Genomic DNA, 19210 nt, shown 5'->3' with positions numbered 1-19210 from the left:
CTCTTATGATTTCACTCAATTAATGACTTCCACTTGAATTAAACTGGATTTATGCAAAAGAACTCAAACACTCAACTACCTATCTTAAATGACTTCAATGACAAATTTGAGTTTGTAACATATGGAAGATTAAAAGACGTCGCATGGAGCATAGTTATCTTGATTTTTTTCCATAAGTAATACATCATAAATTTCAAGCTTTCAAGCTCAATGTCAACTTAAATAAATTATAATAAAAAATAATAATAAGTGAGCTTACAGGATAGAGTATACAGTAAACCATTTGAAATTATCACAAAAATATTGAATCAAAATATTTTAATCAAATTTTAACACCATACTAAACTTCAACTTAAATTGAATGCATAAGAAATTATGATCTACTTTCATAAAATATGCAATGAAAGCATAGGACAAAAAGACAACCAATAAACTGAGAATGTGTCTAATGCATAGCATTAGGCATCTAATGAAAATCAAGCAACAGATTGAGCCTACATGTCTATTTGGTGATATACAACTACACACACAAACTACATTTGTCAAAGGCATGAAGTGTTTATAAGCAAGTATTATGCATCTAATGATGGGCTTACAATAGACTCTATCTTTGTATTGTACTATGGTCTAACAATGAGTATTACTCATAACCGATCGATAAACCGCTATTTTGATATAATTGCATCTCACACTCTCAAGCAAATATTATGCTCCCTATGAAGTTTTCGTTGATATTGGGCTGATTGTTAACAAATCCCACAAGATGGAAGTGGTTTCATTCCCTAATCTATGCCGGCTTATCTCCCCACCAAAGAGCTAATGCCTCTTCCTATGTTGCACTTGCGAGTTACCAAATTTAGGTTGAGTGCTTAACCAGATCAACCGCAAAGCCCGCAAAGCTACAGTCCCATTTGAATTAAAGTAGATTACTTCAGGTTCATAGAAGCATCCATCCTAATAATAGTTGAAATAAAAAGAAAATAGAGTAGAATTTTACAAAAAATATATATATAATTTAAGGGAAAAATTACTTATGCAAAAGCTTGTATTATTCATTTATGACTTGAAATAAAATACAAAGAACATATATAAGTCATTTCTCATCAATTTCATATTATAGATTCGTGAAAAACAAAAAAAAAAAAAAGCTTTTTTATTATCATTGACTTCATATCGATAACAAATTTTCTTTTGTGAGTTGTACAAGTCTTACAAATAAGTCTATTATTTAGGATATATATCTCAATAACCAAATGTAACTTAATTTTGCAGATAAAATCGAATCGTGCAACAACAGTTTTAACTGAGCAAATTGCCCTAGCATTAACAATTGCATTTCTCCATTTAAAGAGCAGTGTGCATAATAAAAAATCAAAAATTTGAGCCGAACCACTTGGGTTGGTTGTTTTCAAAAGTTCATCGCCAATAGGGAATTTCTGTAGAAGAGAAACCTGCTTATAACCCTCATACAAGCCATCACTACCATTGACATTGTTATGTGTTAGTCCAGGCAGCTCTTATCCAACATTGAGAAGACAAACACTGACGACAAACTAAATTGCTCCCTCTTATTTATTTGCTACAATTAGTACTGACTTGCCATTTGGCCACATATATTACATTATAGTACATGTTTAGATTATATCTTTCCGCTGCAACACAACACCCTCTCTATTTTTCATACAGCATTACATGAGACATCACAGGAATACACAATTTTGTACACCTAACCCCTCTGCTAATAATTTCGCTGGATGCTAAATCAATAGCCTGACTATTTCAAAATCAAAACCTGATCTAGCAGCATGAAGAAACCATTCCGGACAGAATCATTGTCCAGCTCCAGAATCACATGTTACCACATGTAGATCTGTCCTCGGCATCAAGAAAGCTCAACCAGTGCACTATAGATTTTCAAGATTTCTGAGATCGTGATCAAATCACAAGATGAGTTTCTCTGGCCCTAACGTTCAATGAACCAGCCAACTCCATACTAGAGTTGATCTTAATCCCGAAAATGGCTTCAGCATCCTCTTCAGGATTGCATACTCACAGGAGATATTACATGGGTTCAATTTTTCTCATTGCCCCTGCAATGACTTCATATGAGCCAGCTAAAGAGTTCATAGCCTGCTTCAGCTGTCAGTACACTTGGAGCCCAAAAGTAATCACTTGTGCAAATGGAGTGCCAATGTTGATGGAGCCTGTAGGATCAATTAAAAAAGTACGGAGATTCACGAACTTCTTGCAAGTTGAAGTTGCCTCTGTCTGGGAGGGGAGGAAATGTCAAGGTTGGATGTGATTCCTCGAAGCTTTCAAGCAACTGCATATAATCAGAGCCGGACATTTATGGTTAAATGTAAGAAAACTACACAAATTTTCAAACCATTTGTAAACATAGATAAAACCATGAAGCTCGTGCTTTCAGAAAATAAATAGATAGCACTCCAGGGAAGAATGGCAAGAAACTCCACCAAGGCTTCAGAAACAAATCCCTTGAAAATTATAACTAATTTCTTTACTGAATTAAATCCACAATATAAGTGATGCTTTGTAGAAGAAACTAAAAAAGGGACCATTTTGCATATTGCCACAAAGTATGCTTAAATATTTACATACACATTTATTTTATTCTCTTTCCTCTTTTCTTGGAAGTACCAAACGACGTGTGAAAGCCCCAGGAAACCATTGTGGTGACACTTAACATGTTTCAAAAAGTTGCCTCCCAAAATGCAACTACAGTATGTAAGAGAGAAACCAATATGTGAAAGGTCAAATAAAGTATTATTGTCAAGTTTAAAACTTCTCCTGGCCATTTTTTAAATTTTAAATTTTAAATGGAGTACAACCCTTCTCTCACACCCATTCAAATAGGCACCAATTTAACTATAAATAAGACACTCCACCACTACAAGAACATCACATTCAAAAGCTCTCTCTCTTCTATTCTCCCTCTATAATTCTTTACTTCATTATTGGGCAAATTGATAGTGCTTTCACATCACACTGTCATCGCACCGATAGTAAGAGATTTGCTACGAGCATGGGTGTTTTCTTGGAGGGGATTTTGCCAATATCACCTGCACAAAGAGACTCAAATCTGCCCTTAGGACAGCAGCTTGATTTGTGATTCACAGGCCAGCCACATATTTTTTTTTCTTTATTTCGTTTTTTTTTTTTATGCTTTATTATTAAGTATACAATCTAAAGGTAGATTTGGGTTAATTTGTATAATTAGTTTTCTTTCCATCTCGGTATTTTCTGTTCTGGAAATTGTGTGCTTATTTGTTTTTTCTTTTCCTTTCTTCATTGTGCTGTCAGAACATCCTGGTTTGATCTGAAATTGGGACTTACTGTTTTCAAAACCTTGATCCAAAGTTGGGACATAAATGTTTTCAATTTTCAAAACCTTGATCCAAAGTTGGGATTTAAATGTTTTCAAAGCCCCTATCAATTGATGTCTCTTCATGTTTAGGATACCCAATAATTTGTACTGATTTGTTTTTTTTTTTTTTTAATCCTTGAAACTGCACCACCATTAGAGCATAGCATAGGTATTTCATCTACTCCGTTGCTTGGATAGTTTAACATTGTTTTCCTTATTTATTTGTCATTATTATTTTTTGTTAGATTCAGTTTTATAATTTGATAGATTGTTAGTGTGTACATCTTTACTCTAAATTAATTTTAATTAACCCACTTATTTAGGCTTGGTTTATTTATTCTTGAGATGCATATTTTAAAATTTGCCTCACAGATTCTGGGAAATTGTCTTAGTGTTTCTTATAATGGCCTCATGAAGATTTAAGTGTAAAACTTGGAAAATTAGATGGACTTCACTTTAAAAGGAAAAACCAAGTCATTATCTGTTTTAGGCTTCAATTCAGCAATAGAAGAAACTGATGATTCTAATGTCATGCCATCTACTTGGTGCAACTCCCAACAAATAGAGTATCATTGTAAGAATAGAATTCTTAGTGTCCTTTCAGATTGTTCATACAAGGTTTGCCAATATATCCAACTGCCAAAGTGCAGAAAACTTAAGAGGCTGAAAATGGCATAGTTGATGCTGGCATTGAACATTTTAATGCCTCTAGTTTTAATAAGTAGACTATGGTAGATGGAACTTCTATTAAATAACAAATTCATCAGTTTCTTAACTATCTTAGGGAGGTTGAAGAATGGTTACAAATTCAGTGGAAATTTTAAAGGGTCATGCCTAAAAGATAGATTACCTTCTATGCGATCTGATTTTGCTAAGGGTCTTAGGCATAGACTAAGGTCAACTGGCTTTAACCCAAGCCTTAAATATCCTTTGAATAGAAGAACATAGGTTGAATAACAAGTCTATAAATGAATAGTGGAGTATAAAGATTCCATAAGGTTCAAACAATTTGGTCCTGAAAAGTATAATTTCAAAAGCAAATGATAGAAGATAACTCAATCAAATAAGTTCAATATATACTCTAATCCTAGGAATACTCAAGGCAAAGGAAAGATGAATAGACCATGCTTCATATGTGGAAGGACAAATCATGTGGCTCACAATTGTTTCCATAGGAAGACTGAGGTAGACAAGCCTAAGTATACAAACAAGAAACAAGAAGGTGAAGTCCATATGCTAGTAGACCTCCACTATTAGGATACAAGTGAAGGAACTGTGACCCTAGGAAACAACATAGTGACACAAATTTTGGGAATCGAAAAAGAGTAGATTTGAAGATAAAATCCAAAAAGATTTTTGTTCCAGAAGATGTGCGGCATGTGCTTGGTGTCAGGAAAAATCTTGTTAGTGGTCTTTGCTAGTTAAGCAGGGGTAGAAAATTGTTTTTAGAAACTAACAAAATTGTAATAACTAAGAATGATGTTTTTATGGGTAAGTTCTATGCATGTGATAGATTGTTCAAGTTGAACATTACACAATTGAATAAAGAATCTTCTTTAGTAAATGTTGAATTCTGTTGTCTTCGGCATGAAAGATTAGGACATGCATATTATGGTCAAATCAAAAGATTAATGGATTTGAACTTAATGCCAAAACACAATATAGAGCATACACAAAAATGTGAAATATGCAACAGCAACAAGCCTTAAATCCCACTAGGTGTGGTCAACAACATGATCTCTTCTGCCAATTCACCCGATAAAGAGCATTTTCCTCTACTAACTTAATTAAATCCTCCCTTACTCCCTCATTCTAAGTTATTTTAGGTCAATTCCTTCCCCTTTTTATACCAAAAACAATAACTTACTCCTTCTCCGGGTGTGCTGCTAGGCCTACAATTCAAATGGCCCAAACCATCTAAGTCGCCCCTCCCTTATCTTGTCTTCGACCAGTGTTATGCTTTGCTTATTGTCTATATACTCATTCCTTAGTTTTTCTTTTAATGTTACACCATTCATCCACATTAACAATCACATTTCGGAAACTTTTGGGTATGTTTGGCATCATTACTGTTTTTTGTTTTTTGTTTTTGTTTCAGCACAGTGAAGAAATATTTTATAAAAATGTGTTTGTTTATATTGCTAGTTTTTTGTTTCTATTGTTGGTTTTTATTTGTTTGTGAAAAAATTGAAAACTAGATTTTATGATTTGCAATTGTTTTACCAACTTGTTGCCAGAAATTTTATATCCAGAAATAGTTTTTTTTTAGATTAAATCATTCATTTTCTACACATTTTTAATTGAAATTAAAATAAAATTATTTTTTGAATTTAAATATAAGTAACATAAAAATATACATAATTTTTTTTAAAAATAAAAATAATAAAAGTCAATTACAAAATATTTTTACTATTTTTCAATTGTCATGTACATTAAGATTGTTGATTATTATGTGAGGATGATCTGGAGCAAATTCTTAACCTTAGTTGCAACCTTCTTGGATTTGAAGCAGTCACAGGTCTGAAGACAAACTTGGGGAAAGACTTATGATTCCTATGGGGCCTTGTGATTGTGGTCCCCACGCAAGTATCCTTGACTGCAGCCTCAGAAGCTTTCTTTCCTGTTTCTTACCTTCACCTCCTTCTGGGAGCCAAGTTCAAAGATAATGGTGTTTGGGATCCTATAATTGGCAGATTCCAAAGGAAGCTGGCTGTTTGGAAAAGAAGTTATCTTTCCAAGGTCAGCAGATTCACCCTTACCAAAAGCACCAACCTCCCAGTAGGGGATTGTCAAACAACCATAGCAAGAGGGAGGATTTGGCCTTAAATCCCTCCCTACTTTCAGCATGGCACTCTTGCAGAAGTGGCTTTGGAGGTTCATGTCAGAAAAAATTTATTTTTGGTGGGAAGCCACTGCTACTAAATACAGCCTCCCCCACAATGGTTGGAACTCCAGGAAGGTGATCGATGGCTATGGCACAAGTGTCTGGAAATTCATCAAAATAGATGTCTCCTCATGCCTTTCTTACGGTTGCTGCTCTGTTGCTTTTTCTCACAAATCATCCCTTCATCTCTTCCCTTTTTTCCAATTTCTTCAAAGAGAGGGAAAGCTCTTTCCTCATACCTTCAAAGGAAACACCAATTGCCTTGCTCACCAAAATTTCATTTTGCCGAGAACTCAATTCGAAATCTTCAACTTGAAGGGGGGTCTGCCAATATCCAGATTATACAAGTCAGTCAGGGGGAAGGGGTGGTTGGAGTCTGTACCATTCAAAGATTTGGCTAGTCAAAGGAAATGATTGCAGGTTGTCTGCCTGGCTCGCAGGCAGCAAAGGCTCTTCCCTATACTGATCTTTTGCCATGGCAGAAGTCATAGACGGAGGATGGACAGAGCCCTTGAGCTCTTTCCCTTATTCCCCTTGCTATTTTTTGGATGGTTTGGAAAGAAAGGAACAGAAGAACAGAAGGGCTTTTGATGGCAGACTTCTTTGCATGCCGTCATGGATAAATGGATTTTATGATCTCCTGCTGGCATAGTGGAACACCAAAAAGAGACTCCTTTGTAACTCTTAATTTTCTGGATGTACTTTAGTGACTCTGTATTGTTTCATTAGTTTCTCTGTACTTGTTTGACATCTTCTTGATGGCCAGTTTTTTTTCTTCATTATTCTATTAATATTTTCTTTGCTGATAAAAAAAAAAAAAATTAATCCTTCAGATCTTTAAACACAATTTGGTGATGCAACACCCAAGGATAATAATGAATCATTTGAACCTCAAAAGAATAAGAGAGTTAAAACAGAAAAGAACTAATGGGAAGATTTCAATATCTAAACAGTAGAAGGAGATCCCATAACTTATACTGAAGCTATTTCATCTATAGATGCACCCTTGCAGAAAGAAACAATAAATGATGAATTTCAATCTATATTGCATAATAACACTCGGGTAGTAACTGATTTACCTCCTAGTAGTGAAGTTAGAGGTTTAAATGTGTATTGAAGAAGCTAAAACCAGATGGTAGTATAGATAACTATAAAGCTAAGCTGGTGGCTAAAGGATATTCTCAAAAGAAAGGGATAGATCACTTCGACACTTACTCTCCAGTAACTAGGCTAGCATCCATTAGAGTTTGGTTAGCATTAGCATCTATATAGGTTAATAGGGCATCAAATGGATGTTAAGACTGCATTTCTAAATGGAAATTTAGAGGATATATATGGAACAACTTGAGGATTTTATAGTTAAAGAAAAAGAGATTAAAGTTTGTAGATTAGTTAAATCTTCATATGGTTTAAAAACAAGCCTCTAAACAATGGGATGAGAAATTTGATACAGTTATACTAAAATATGGTTTTAGAATCGATGAACATGATAAATGCATTTACTATAAAAAAAAAGTTGATGAAAAACATGTTATGTTTTTTTTATACGTTGATATTTTGGTTTCGAGAACTAACGTAAATGTTGTTATAAACATAAAAAGTTATGTCTAAGAATTTTGATATGGAAGACTTAGGAAAGCTCAAGTAATTTTCGGAATGAAATTGGTTAGAACCCAAGATGGACTTTTATTAACTCAATCGAATGTGATAAATAAAATGTTTAAGAAACTTGACTATTATGACCACTCTAAACCTATATCAACCCCTTATGATATGGGTAAACAATACAAAACAAACTTAGGAAATCCTATGGATCAACTTAAATACTCTCAGGTATAGGATCTCGTTGTTTTTTACTAATAGAACTAGGCCAAATATAGCTTATGCAGTAGGTAGGCTTAATAGATATACTAAAAATCCAAGTGGTGATCATTGGAATGCTTTGAAGAGAATTCTTAAACATTGAAAAAGAACATTTCAATATTCCATGGCATTATAGGGGTTTCCCTGATGTAATAGAAGGTTACGATGATGCAAGTTGAATAACAGATACTCTGGATGTTAAATCTACTTCTGGCTATGTATTCACTTTAGGAGGTACAGCGATATCTTCAGATCTAAGAAACAAACAATTATTTGTAGAAGTACAATAAAATCAAAGTTAATAGCATTAGATACTACTTGCACTGAAGCTGAATGGTTGAAAAATCTAATTTTATATATGCCTATCGTAACTAAGCCTATATCTACATTGTATATACACTATGATGGTAGAGTTCTGATAGATTTAATTACAAAAGTATAATAAGAAAATGTCAAGACATTTGTAGTTAAGGTATAAATTTGTTAAAGGAATGTTAAAATGAAATGGTTTATCAATTAATTTCTAAAGATCAGAGAAAAATTTAGCAGACAATCTTACTAGGGTTTGCCCAAGAGGGGCGTTCTTGATTCATTGAGGGGGATGGGCTTAGCCCACAGGAGTAGAAACAACTTGTAAAGCATGACTCGTGCAAAGAACTATAAAATAATTTTGTACTCATCCCTATAAGTGTGATGTTTAGGAAGGAACATGAACCATGAATGAGCCCAAGGCAGGTTTTACTGTGAGGTACAATCACATGTGCCTTTGAAGGACTCACCTAGGTGAAATCTTTCATGAGATCATAACCATGAGAATGGGCATTCCCTAATATTTTCACAAGAATGAAGATCTGAGTGCACGTCTAAAATAGTGCTAACCTGCAAACAAAGCATATGTCGAATAGTGTGTAACTTGTTGAAATTTGACTAAAGGAACCTAATTCAAGGCATGGTCCTTGTGGATTCCTTAAATGGAGACAGTTAATACTAAGTGTGGATTCAAGTTGAGAGACATCCATACCCATTAGTATTTTATATTGCCCATTATCTTCTCCTTATGGCCATATATTTATATTTTTATCATTTTGAAACGTTTTAAAACTTGTGGGGGTATTGTTGGAGAAGCTTTAAAATTTCTCCTGGCTGTTTTTAAAATTTTAAATTTTAAATGAAGGGGTACAACCCCTCTCTCACACCGATTCAAATAGGCACCAACTTAACTATAAACAGGACACTACATCACCACAAGAACATTGCATTAAAAAGCTTTCTCTCTTCTATTCTGCCTCTATATTTCTCTATTTTCTAGGTATTATTTGACAAATTGATCATGTAGTCCATCACCAAACTGTGTAGTGCCCGTAGTAAGAGATTCCTTGCAAGCCTCAGTAGCCTCAGTTTAATCTTGAAGGCGATTATGCCAGTATCACCAGCATGAAGAGAGGCAAATCTGCATTTAGGACAGCAGCTTGATCTGTGACTCACAGGCCAGCCACATACTTTTCTTCTTTACTTCTGTTTATTTCGTGCTTCATAATTAATTATGCAAATTAGCCCACAGTGGAGAAAAGCATTATGGCCTTTTGCAAAATCCTTGTGCATTAACAATAGCGAGGAGGAACTAGATCAAGATAAGCTTACTTTTTCAAGTATTGGGACACTATAAAGCTCCACAAATTTGTCCCTAAGTATCCAATTCATCTGGTCCACATCACATGCATGTGTCCAAAAGGAGTCATGCACTCCTGCAAACAGATTTGGAAGACAGAGATGTAAGAATATTTCAAAATACTTAAATCATCTCTCATTCACTTTTTAAAAAAAATTGTACAATTTAAAAATCATTTCGCAAAAATAGAATTTCAGAAAAGTTATCTTGACATTTAAGCGTGAGTGGCAAGCAGTCTTCTTAGTTTACTTTTTATAATGAATCTAATACAAATAGGACACTGTCACAAGCTTTCAACACCACAGAAGGTGTAGGTGCAAATCAAATTAAAAGAATATTAGGACAAACATATAAATGGTATTTTATTGCAAACATGATAATTCAATAGTATATATTATATACGATGTTACTACTTACATCATGAACAAAATATCATCAAGAAGATATAAAGAATTCCATTACTTGAAGGGAAAAAAAAACTGGAAATCACAAAAAACACATTTTGGCACCTCTGACCAAGTAATTACTTTTGTGTAAATACAAAGAAAATATTAACCAACCATTACCATGTCCTTTTATACGTTCTATCTTTTGAACTTACAAAAAATCTTGTTAACTTCCCCAGTAAAAAATGTTGACAAAATTATGTGCGCACACAGAAAAGAAAAAGGAAACAAGAGGAGAGCACGAGGCCCACAAGATAGTGAGTAGAGAACTCCGAAGAGGTAGAAAACATGGCCAAAAATATAAAAAGAAAAACTGTCTAAATGTAAGTTCCTGTTGGGCCATAAGGATCACCCACACCTCAGCTGTTAAAAAGGCACAAGATGAAATTACAAAAAATGAAAGAAAATTGAACATCTGCAACATAAAGAAATTTATGTGGTTTGGCACTAGACCTATGCCGACTTGGCACTAGACCTATGTTGATCTAACAAGAACTTAGTTGCTATTAAGGTGAAGAAACACAACAAAAAAGTTTAACACTTCTCTCCTTGTGAACACCCACAAACTTTCTCTAACCCAGAAAAGAAAAGTGTGGAAGGAAGAACCAAAGATGAACCACTTATACGACAAATTCACTTTGGCTTGAACTTACACTTCATAGAACATACCCTCTGTTCTTTTCTTAAACAGCCATGAGACACCATTCCCTTTTATAAATTAAACAAGCACAATGACCAACCCATAAAATAACCATGCAAAAATATATATGTGTTTATTTACCAAAGTCGAGATATGGCCTCTTGCACACGTGGGTGTGGTAGCCATGATATGTAAAGATTCTTGGAGACAACCCACAAGCACACATTCAAACATGCATGCCTTGGAAATAAGCCCAAAAATGCATACAAAGCCAAGACAACTTGGTTTTGAAAATAAATTATGCTTGGCGTTGGACTGTAATGAAAAATGATAAATTGTATGAATTGACATATATTCCTATTTTCCATTATTCCAATCAAATCCATCATAAAAATTAGAAATCAACAAAAGAAAAAGTAAGTGGGTCTGACCCATTGAATCATGGCTATCCTCACTATTTTGATTTTTTTTTTTATAACAAAAAAAAAAAAAAGATATCATTAATAGAAAAAATAATTTACAAGAGGAGGAATGAGATATCTCCCGAAACAAATTAAGACACTCCAAAACTAAACAAAAAACATAAAATAAAATAAAAAATACCCAAGAAAAAAGATATTATCAACTCAACGTGTTCCTCCAATATTTTTGAAACTCTTGAAAGCTTGCCTCTTTAAAAAATCCATAACTAACACACCACAGGGAGGCCAAGTACTTAATTTTGTCCCAAACCATCATTTGGTTTAGTTTTCCCAGAAAATATCCGAGTATTACATTCCACCCATAAACCCCATAATACTGATAAAAAGCCACACAACCATAAACCCCACTATTTTGGTATTAAAATTCAAAAGAGATGAAATTGAAACCATGGACCTTTTTTTTTATTTCATACTTCATTTCTTTGGAACCATGCCAATTCCAACCAAAATCCAAAGCTAATGCCCCATGCAAGGCTCAAATCCCAGTGGGTGAGACCAACTCAACAAATCTCTACCTGATACACATGCCATGTTGTCACTAAGCAAATAACATGGACAATTGCCACTTCTTTCTACCATACCACCAAATTTACCTTGAGTTGAAACATAAAGAAACTTCATGTGCTTATCCTTCTCTATTGAAATACAGAAAACTTTTCCTCAAAGTGAACATTTGGTTGTTGCTCCTACCACCTCAGTTCTTTTTTGGAAAGTATTTTCTTTTTCCACGCACTAGAACCACCACCTTTTTCTATCAATATTAATTTGTAAAAGTTTCCAACTCAGGATCCTTTCATCCCACAAGTGCACCCTATGATATTTTGATACATGCACCTTGACCAATGAACTTACACCCTCCCAATCTAATTCCAAGAGCAAAATCAAGTTTTCTTTCAGGCCCTCTACATGCATGACATATTCAAGAGTTTTCATCACACAATTTACACCATCATACATTTTTATGACTCTACCAACTACTGCGGCTTTAGATTTTGAGTTGTTTCTCATCGTCACAAAGTTATTCTCATATACATCATAAAATTCAAACCATGATCTACACAAGCACACACAATGAGCTGCACCACTATCAAAAGCTAATTTTTTCAGGAGTATTAGAACCCTTGCAAGCAAGGTACACTTCATTGCCACAACTAATGACGATGGCGTTCTCTACTTTATTTGCTTCATCTACACGTTTATTTTCTTGATTATTTTATATTAGCATTCCTTCTTGACGTGCCCTTTCTTTTCACAATGCTAAGAAACAAGTCTACCATTCTGGCTTTTAAACAGCTTCTCAATGATGCCCCACGTTCACTTGATCGTCCTTTAGCAGCAAGAGCTCCAGTTCCACCAAGCTAGAACTGTCAACAGTTGCATTCCTCCAAAGTTAATTGGCAAATAAAGTGGTTGTCGCATCATACAAGTTGATTTTTTTTCCTAGGAATAGAGCAAGGTCATGAAGAGTATTGTAGCAATCCAACAATATACAAAGCAAAGTTACTAGCTAGTCTTCATCTTGCAATGTCACATCAAAGCTTGCAAATTGACTAAGGTCACAAAATTCAAGACTTTGGTGCCTCTGCTCTTCAAGGATAGCTTCAACATCAAGAGAATCCATTTGAAGAGAGATTTAGCTTAATTAAAGCTTTGAAATATTTCACACAATTTGCAGTCATCTTCTCAATTTTTACATTGAACATGATATCATCCGATAGAATATGAACAGATTATGAACGATTCAAGAAAACACTGTCGTGTTCATTCTTCCCAGTCATTATTGGACATGTTTTTTTCATCTTTTTCTGCATACTGAGCAAGGGTTTGTGCTGCACAAGTTGTACCAGGATGTCATCAACCTGTAGCTACCATAGTTCAAAGTTTGTTTGCTGTCAAACTTCGACATCGAACCAATTGTTTCCAACTTTCTCCATCTTTCCTTTCAAGTGATTTTGTCAACCACCACAACTCTAATACCACACTGTTGGGCCACAAGAAACACACCCACTGCAATTGATACAGGCATGAGAAAAAATCGCAAGAAACACATGAAAATTGAACAACTACAACACAAAGAAATTTACATGGTTTGGCACTAGTACTACTCCACAGGCAATCAAACAAGATCTCAGTTACTATTAAGGTTTAGTTATATGTTAAGAGAGTTAACGCTTCTCTCCCCAAAATTTATGAAAACCTACAAACTTTTTCTAACCCAAGAAAATAAAAGTGTAGGAAGAAGACCCAAGGTGAACCCTTTATAAGAAAGACTCTCCTTTTGGCTTGAACTTAACACTACAAAAGCACACCCTTCAGTCATTTCTCACACAGCAATGAGACATCACTTCCTTTCATAGACCCAACGTGCATAATGACCAACCACCCATTAAAATAACCATGCACCAATATTTATGTACTTCTTGACCAAATCCCGGAAATAGCTTTGAACATATGTTCTTGCATGCCTGGGAGGACTAGTCATGCACTTGTCATATGTAAGGAGTCTTGGAGGAAAAACCGCCATGCTACATGATCAACCATGCATGCCTTGGGAAAGAAACTCCCACTATTACATACGAACCCAAGACAACTTGGTCTTAAAAATAAATAAGCTTGGAAAAGTAACTTGCGCCCATGCCAGCAAAAATTTAAATCTTGCTCCATGCCCGATGCAAGATCCACCTTCACAAGTGGCTACATCCTTTCTCTTTTTGTTTTTCTGCCCGCCACATTGGACCAACACAACAGCTCCACAGTCAATTGAGTTTAGTTTCACATGATAGTATTCTTTAAGAGGGCAAGCCTCGACCTAACAGTATGGTTGTTGTACTCAAATATGAAGGTCACAAGTTCAAGTCACAAAAATAGTCTCTGAATATGGCAAGAAGGCTATGTCATGTCTTCAAGACCTCATTATGACATAGACCCGTGTGCACTAGTGTTGCATTTTGAGTAGTAGTATTTGTAAACTTATGTTTATATGTATTTAGAGGTTCTATATCTTAACCGACTTGTTTCTCATCAGAAACTTAAGCCTGGTCTAAGCTCTAGCAAAACAAACCTGCAAAACACAAACCAGCATCCCTGCAGGCAACAGCAGTCATCATCATGTGCGAACCATCAAGCGAGTGTACAAAATTTGGTGGAAATGCTGTTTTCTGTTTTCTAACATCAACCTGGATAAAAATGATAGTGGAAGTTATTAGAAACTGCATAAATCATCCTTGAAAAGAAAAGGCTGCAAAACAAAGACATAATCATACCGAGTTACCCTCTCTCTGCAATGACAAAACTTGAAGCGAAGTTCTTACCTGCAGCCAATGGCACAGTTCAATTACCACGTTATTAGACACCAATACAGTTCTACGACATTCATATTTCTGAGCATCTTTCTCATCAAGCCATTATGTAAAAGGAAGCTTCCTATGATTCAGGTGACATTCAGATTTCAGAGCATCTTCCACGTCAAGCCATTATGTAAAAGGAAGCTTCCTATGATTTCAGGTTTACAGTATTTTCCAAATTGCTATCTGTATTAGAGAGCAAACTAATGGTGTCAAACAAAAAACTTAAAGATGGTAGAACAAGTTAGGAGAAAAAGATGGACAGTTTTACCCCTTTCATGCAAAGAATACAATTAGGGCACCATTTTTTTTAAAAGTGAAGTAGGAAACCATCATGGCATATGTTTCCTTCCACATTCTGGACGCAGCTGATTCACCACACCAACCGCATGTCTAAAGAAATGCAAGCACCTACTTCCAAATATTCCAGTTTTTTTTTTCCTCAATGAAGGGAGCAGGAATCCCAGTGGATTCCACCTAGAAGATCTTTCGCAAATAACCTAGCTACCAAGATAAAAATTCCTTTGATTTCAGACTTTCTTTGCCCCAAAAAAAGAACGCAACAGATGAAAAGATACTACTACAATTAATAGGGCCTCTTACTCTTTTAAGTCTTAAATCTAATCATAGCAAGAACTACTTATGCACTTAAGCTGCAAACGTCATCAGATATGAACCTGTTACATTGCTTTAAGCAAACTAATTTCAAACACTCACAAGATGTCGTTGCCTTTTGCAGTAGGGTTGCACAACAGGCAGACCCAGAGGAGTCATCCATCGCACAGGCTGATTATCTGAAGCAATAACCTGCAAAAATTCCATTGTCTAACAATTCAGAATTCATGACAGATTATTTGCTCGAACATACTAAATCCAAAGCAATTCAGTTGTCTAATATACACTGAGAAAACAAACCTTAGCGCAATCACCAAGCCAACACATTATGTCACGAGCAGCTTGAAACAACTCTCCAAGGGCTGTCAATGTCACCTGCAGGAAATAATGGGCTCAAAAAGAAATATTTGGATGCAGAATGAGATAACTCAAGATAAACATAAACATCTATTTATAGTGTGCTACAATGCAACATTATGTGGATTCCATATCAGACCACAATTAATTCTTTTCTCAAATGCAGCCCAGTGCATGAGGCTCCGGGCAATGCAGGAGACGGGTGATTTTCTGTATGCAGCCTTACCCCGTGCATGCAAAAAAGGTGTTTCCAGGACTCAAACAAATGACTAGAGAATTGCGCAGCAGACTATGCTGCTAGTCTGGCCTATGTGGGCTCTGGGTTTCAAGTTAGGTGCACAAATTTCAAGTCACTCAAGATAATCTCATTCAGGTGGCTCCTCCTCAAATAGCCTTAAGTTGTGGTTTTTTTTTTTTTTTTTTTTTTTTTTTTTTTTTTTGTCCTCTGTCAGTTTTAGTCTTTCCCTGCCAAAACAGGGAACATCTGACAATCAAGTTCCTACAGAGCCAAACATGCACAATAAGAGTTACAATTACCAATAGACCCCATAATAGTTGACATGCTAGAATTTAATACCAATTAAAATACTCAATTTCACAATAATCTCGACTTCCATATAAATTGTGCAAGGAAATTCAGAACATCTTCCAATTTCATTTTTAGTTACTAGAAATTTGAAGGATATTTTTAAAGTATGCGACAACTATAATAGTTTTTCAATATGAACCCAATCCTTATTGTTTGGTGCCCTTTTTCATAGCTAGCCTTTGTTTGGTGTTTAGTTGCTTACTCTAGCAGCATAGCAGGCTGCACTGAATAGCAGCCTATCATCAGTAATATGACCCTTTTCCTCTAATCTTCTCTTTATTTGCTCACGTGCCCCCACATAAGTGACACCATATACTGAAGTCATGACTGTCTGTTTCACTAATTTTCGGTCCACCTGAGAGCTTCCAAAGATAAACCATCAGTTGAAAATACTCTAAACAAATTATAGATTTGACTAGTTAAATTACTCATTTTGTAGACCAAACCCCCCCACAAAAGTTAAAACAAAACAACAAAATGAAAGAAAAAGCATAACCTGATCAATTAAGATCTTAGCTAATAATGCACTGGGATCAACTGCAGGGTCCTTCTTGCTGTCCCTTTCAAAGATACTTTGAACCCTGCCAATTAATTCTCATTAGAACTCACTTTAAATAATGACGATACACACAAGATGCACACACACATACACATGCATGTAGAGAGCTCATATTCACTCTTTTGGAGTAGAGTTACGAACGTTCACAACTTTTTGGAGTAGAATTATGATGGCTTGTTTTCCATCTTTTGGGTTAGGATTAAATGGGTAGAATTCTCCTCTAACACTAGTTAATTTTAATGGTTCCCCTCTCTGGGCATAGGCATTTTGTGAATAATATAATCTTAAATGTATTTGTGTGCTTGTTTAATTGTCTTTTTACTTTCAATCGTATCCTATGAAATGAGAACAACTAATACTGCAGCAACACTGAAAGGGAAGCAACAGATGAGGCCATAGAGTTAGTCAACTCAACAAATTTTTTAAGGCAATGCCTTGTGCTAACAACATTCACTATATTCACTAGCCAATACTTGCCATATGCTCTGATGCCAATTGGCACAAGGTAGAGCAGTTTGGGGGTGTAAGCAGCATATCAAGTTTATTATTAGGACCTTTTTTTTTATAACAAAAGAATATTTCATTAATACATAAAGAATTTACACGAGGGGAAGTGAGATATCTCCCGAGACAAACTGAGACAATCCAGAAATAAACAAATAAAAACATCCAAGAGAAAATAGATCATCAAGTCTCAGTGTGTTCCTCCAATCTCTTTGAAACTCCAGAAAGCTTGCCCAAATTCATAACCTACACTCCACAGTGAGGCCAGGTACTGAATTTTTTCACAAACCAACATCCAATTTAATTTTTTCCATTAAATATCTGAATATTACATTCCATCTATATTCCACGTAAACTGAGGGAAAAAAAAATTGCACTTCCATAAAGCTGCCCTATCCTTCCTTCTGCCAAAGCCTACGAACGATATATCTAACAAGTCTTCCTCCAAAGGAGGACAGACCCAGCTCTCTTTAAGCAAGTTCATTATTAGGATTAATGGCTATATATTTGTGAACCCTAGGGAGTTTTTACAGGCATGTGAACCCTAAGAAGTTGTGTGCATGTAATCAACAGATAGACAAATTCCTTTGATCTGAAAAGTAATAGTATTGGCCCAAGAAGCAGATTGGCATAAGAACTGGAATGAGACTGACCACGTGACAAATGCTTTAAGCACCAATTATTAATAGTAGACCGCTCAAGGCCTTCTGTACAAGGCTGTCCTTCCAAGTTCCATAATCTTCCACAGTAGGAGAACTAGTGAAGTATCACAATTTCCCCACCATTTGTGACATCCTCATGGACATAACTAGTAACTACTAAGGTACTAACTGGTATGCATCTGGTGTAGGAACAAATCTGCTCTCCTCCACTATCCGACTACTCAAAGGTAACCAGCTTTTGAGTCACATGAAGACTCCCCATTTCAGTAACAATTAGTATAATAACATTGTGGCAATAACTGTTGGACTGTTTTTATACCATCTGTAAGCAGCTGACTAAAACCTAGGAACTTGGATGAGCAACTAAGAAGCCCAAATGCTGAACCCCAGGTTGCTAGTAGTAGTAGTAGAATACTCAAGAACTTATAGAGTAGACGCTACCACCCCTCTACTGCTTCTAATGTGGAGGTGGAAGTGGAACTAGGGCATTATAAGAGTAGGTTATTATTCATACAAATTATATGTTTTTGTGATTCCTTTGTTTTGCTGCTTGGAGCCTCTATTGTTTATGGGTTGGCTGAGACTAAGTGTGGAACTCAGTTGCTATCACAATGCAAATACTCCAGTGAAAAAGAAAGCCTTTTGAAGCAAAAAATAAAATAAAATTGTGATAAAGCATGCAAGCAAGATAAATTGTAATTTTGTTTTATATGATTTTCATTTTTCTTTATTTAGTTTATTTTATTTAGGAAATATCTTATGATCTTACAATTTTTTTATTCAAGATTTCTATTTTAATTTATTTAGGTTTCTAAAAGTAGTTTTCTTATTTTCCAAGCATTGTGAGAATGTAAGCCTTTAAAAGGCCTCCAATGTGCTAGTTTTAGGGAGAGTTGAATCGCAAATGTATTTGACATTGGACTTGAATCAAGAGCCAACTCTGATTGAGACAACTGTCAATGACTAGATTATTTGACCGGGTTCGTGATTTCAACTTAAACAGCCGCAGCTGTCAATGTTCAACAGTGTTACTACTTAATTTCAACTTAAATTCATAGGCTTCATGAGTTTAACATAAATGGCATTCATCACCCCCACCATCATACTACCATCTCTAACAACAACCTGATAGCCATATACCATATTGTGAAAAAGAAAGCCATGAATCATGAAGATCCATCAACTATTCTCTTGGATTCCCCTCAAGCGAC

General features: G+C 35.3%; 1 protein-coding gene across 1 annotated transcript in view; it reads right to left on the bottom strand.

Moving 5' to 3' along the window:
- Positions 1-1543: 1543 nt before the first annotated feature.
- LOC131145084 (DNA-directed RNA polymerase 3, chloroplastic-like) overlaps positions 1544-19210 on the bottom strand; it is a 39749-nt gene continuing 22082 nt past the window's right edge. Inside the window, exons 12-19 of the mRNA XM_058094153.1 lie at positions 16771-16855; positions 16477-16629; positions 15629-15703; positions 15431-15520; positions 14633-14680; positions 14431-14545; positions 9774-9877; positions 1544-2323 (exon numbers count right to left, since the gene is read on the bottom strand). Of these exons, the coding sequence (XP_057950136.1) occupies positions 2213-2323; positions 9774-9877; positions 14431-14545; positions 14633-14680; positions 15431-15520; positions 15629-15703; positions 16477-16629; positions 16771-16855 (781 nt within the window). The 3' untranslated portion in view covers positions 1544-2212. The remainder of the gene's footprint in view (positions 2324-9773; positions 9878-14430; positions 14546-14632; positions 14681-15430; positions 15521-15628; positions 15704-16476; positions 16630-16770; positions 16856-19210) is intronic.

The sequence above is a fragment of the Malania oleifera genome, chromosome 12, assembly GCF_029873635.1.
Source record: "Malania oleifera isolate guangnan ecotype guangnan chromosome 12, ASM2987363v1, whole genome shotgun sequence".
Classification (NCBI taxonomy): Eukaryota; Viridiplantae; Streptophyta; class Magnoliopsida; order Santalales; family Ximeniaceae; genus Malania; species Malania oleifera.
Note: the sequence above shows the minus strand (reverse complement) of the source record. Positions and strands in the feature narration are given on the sequence as shown.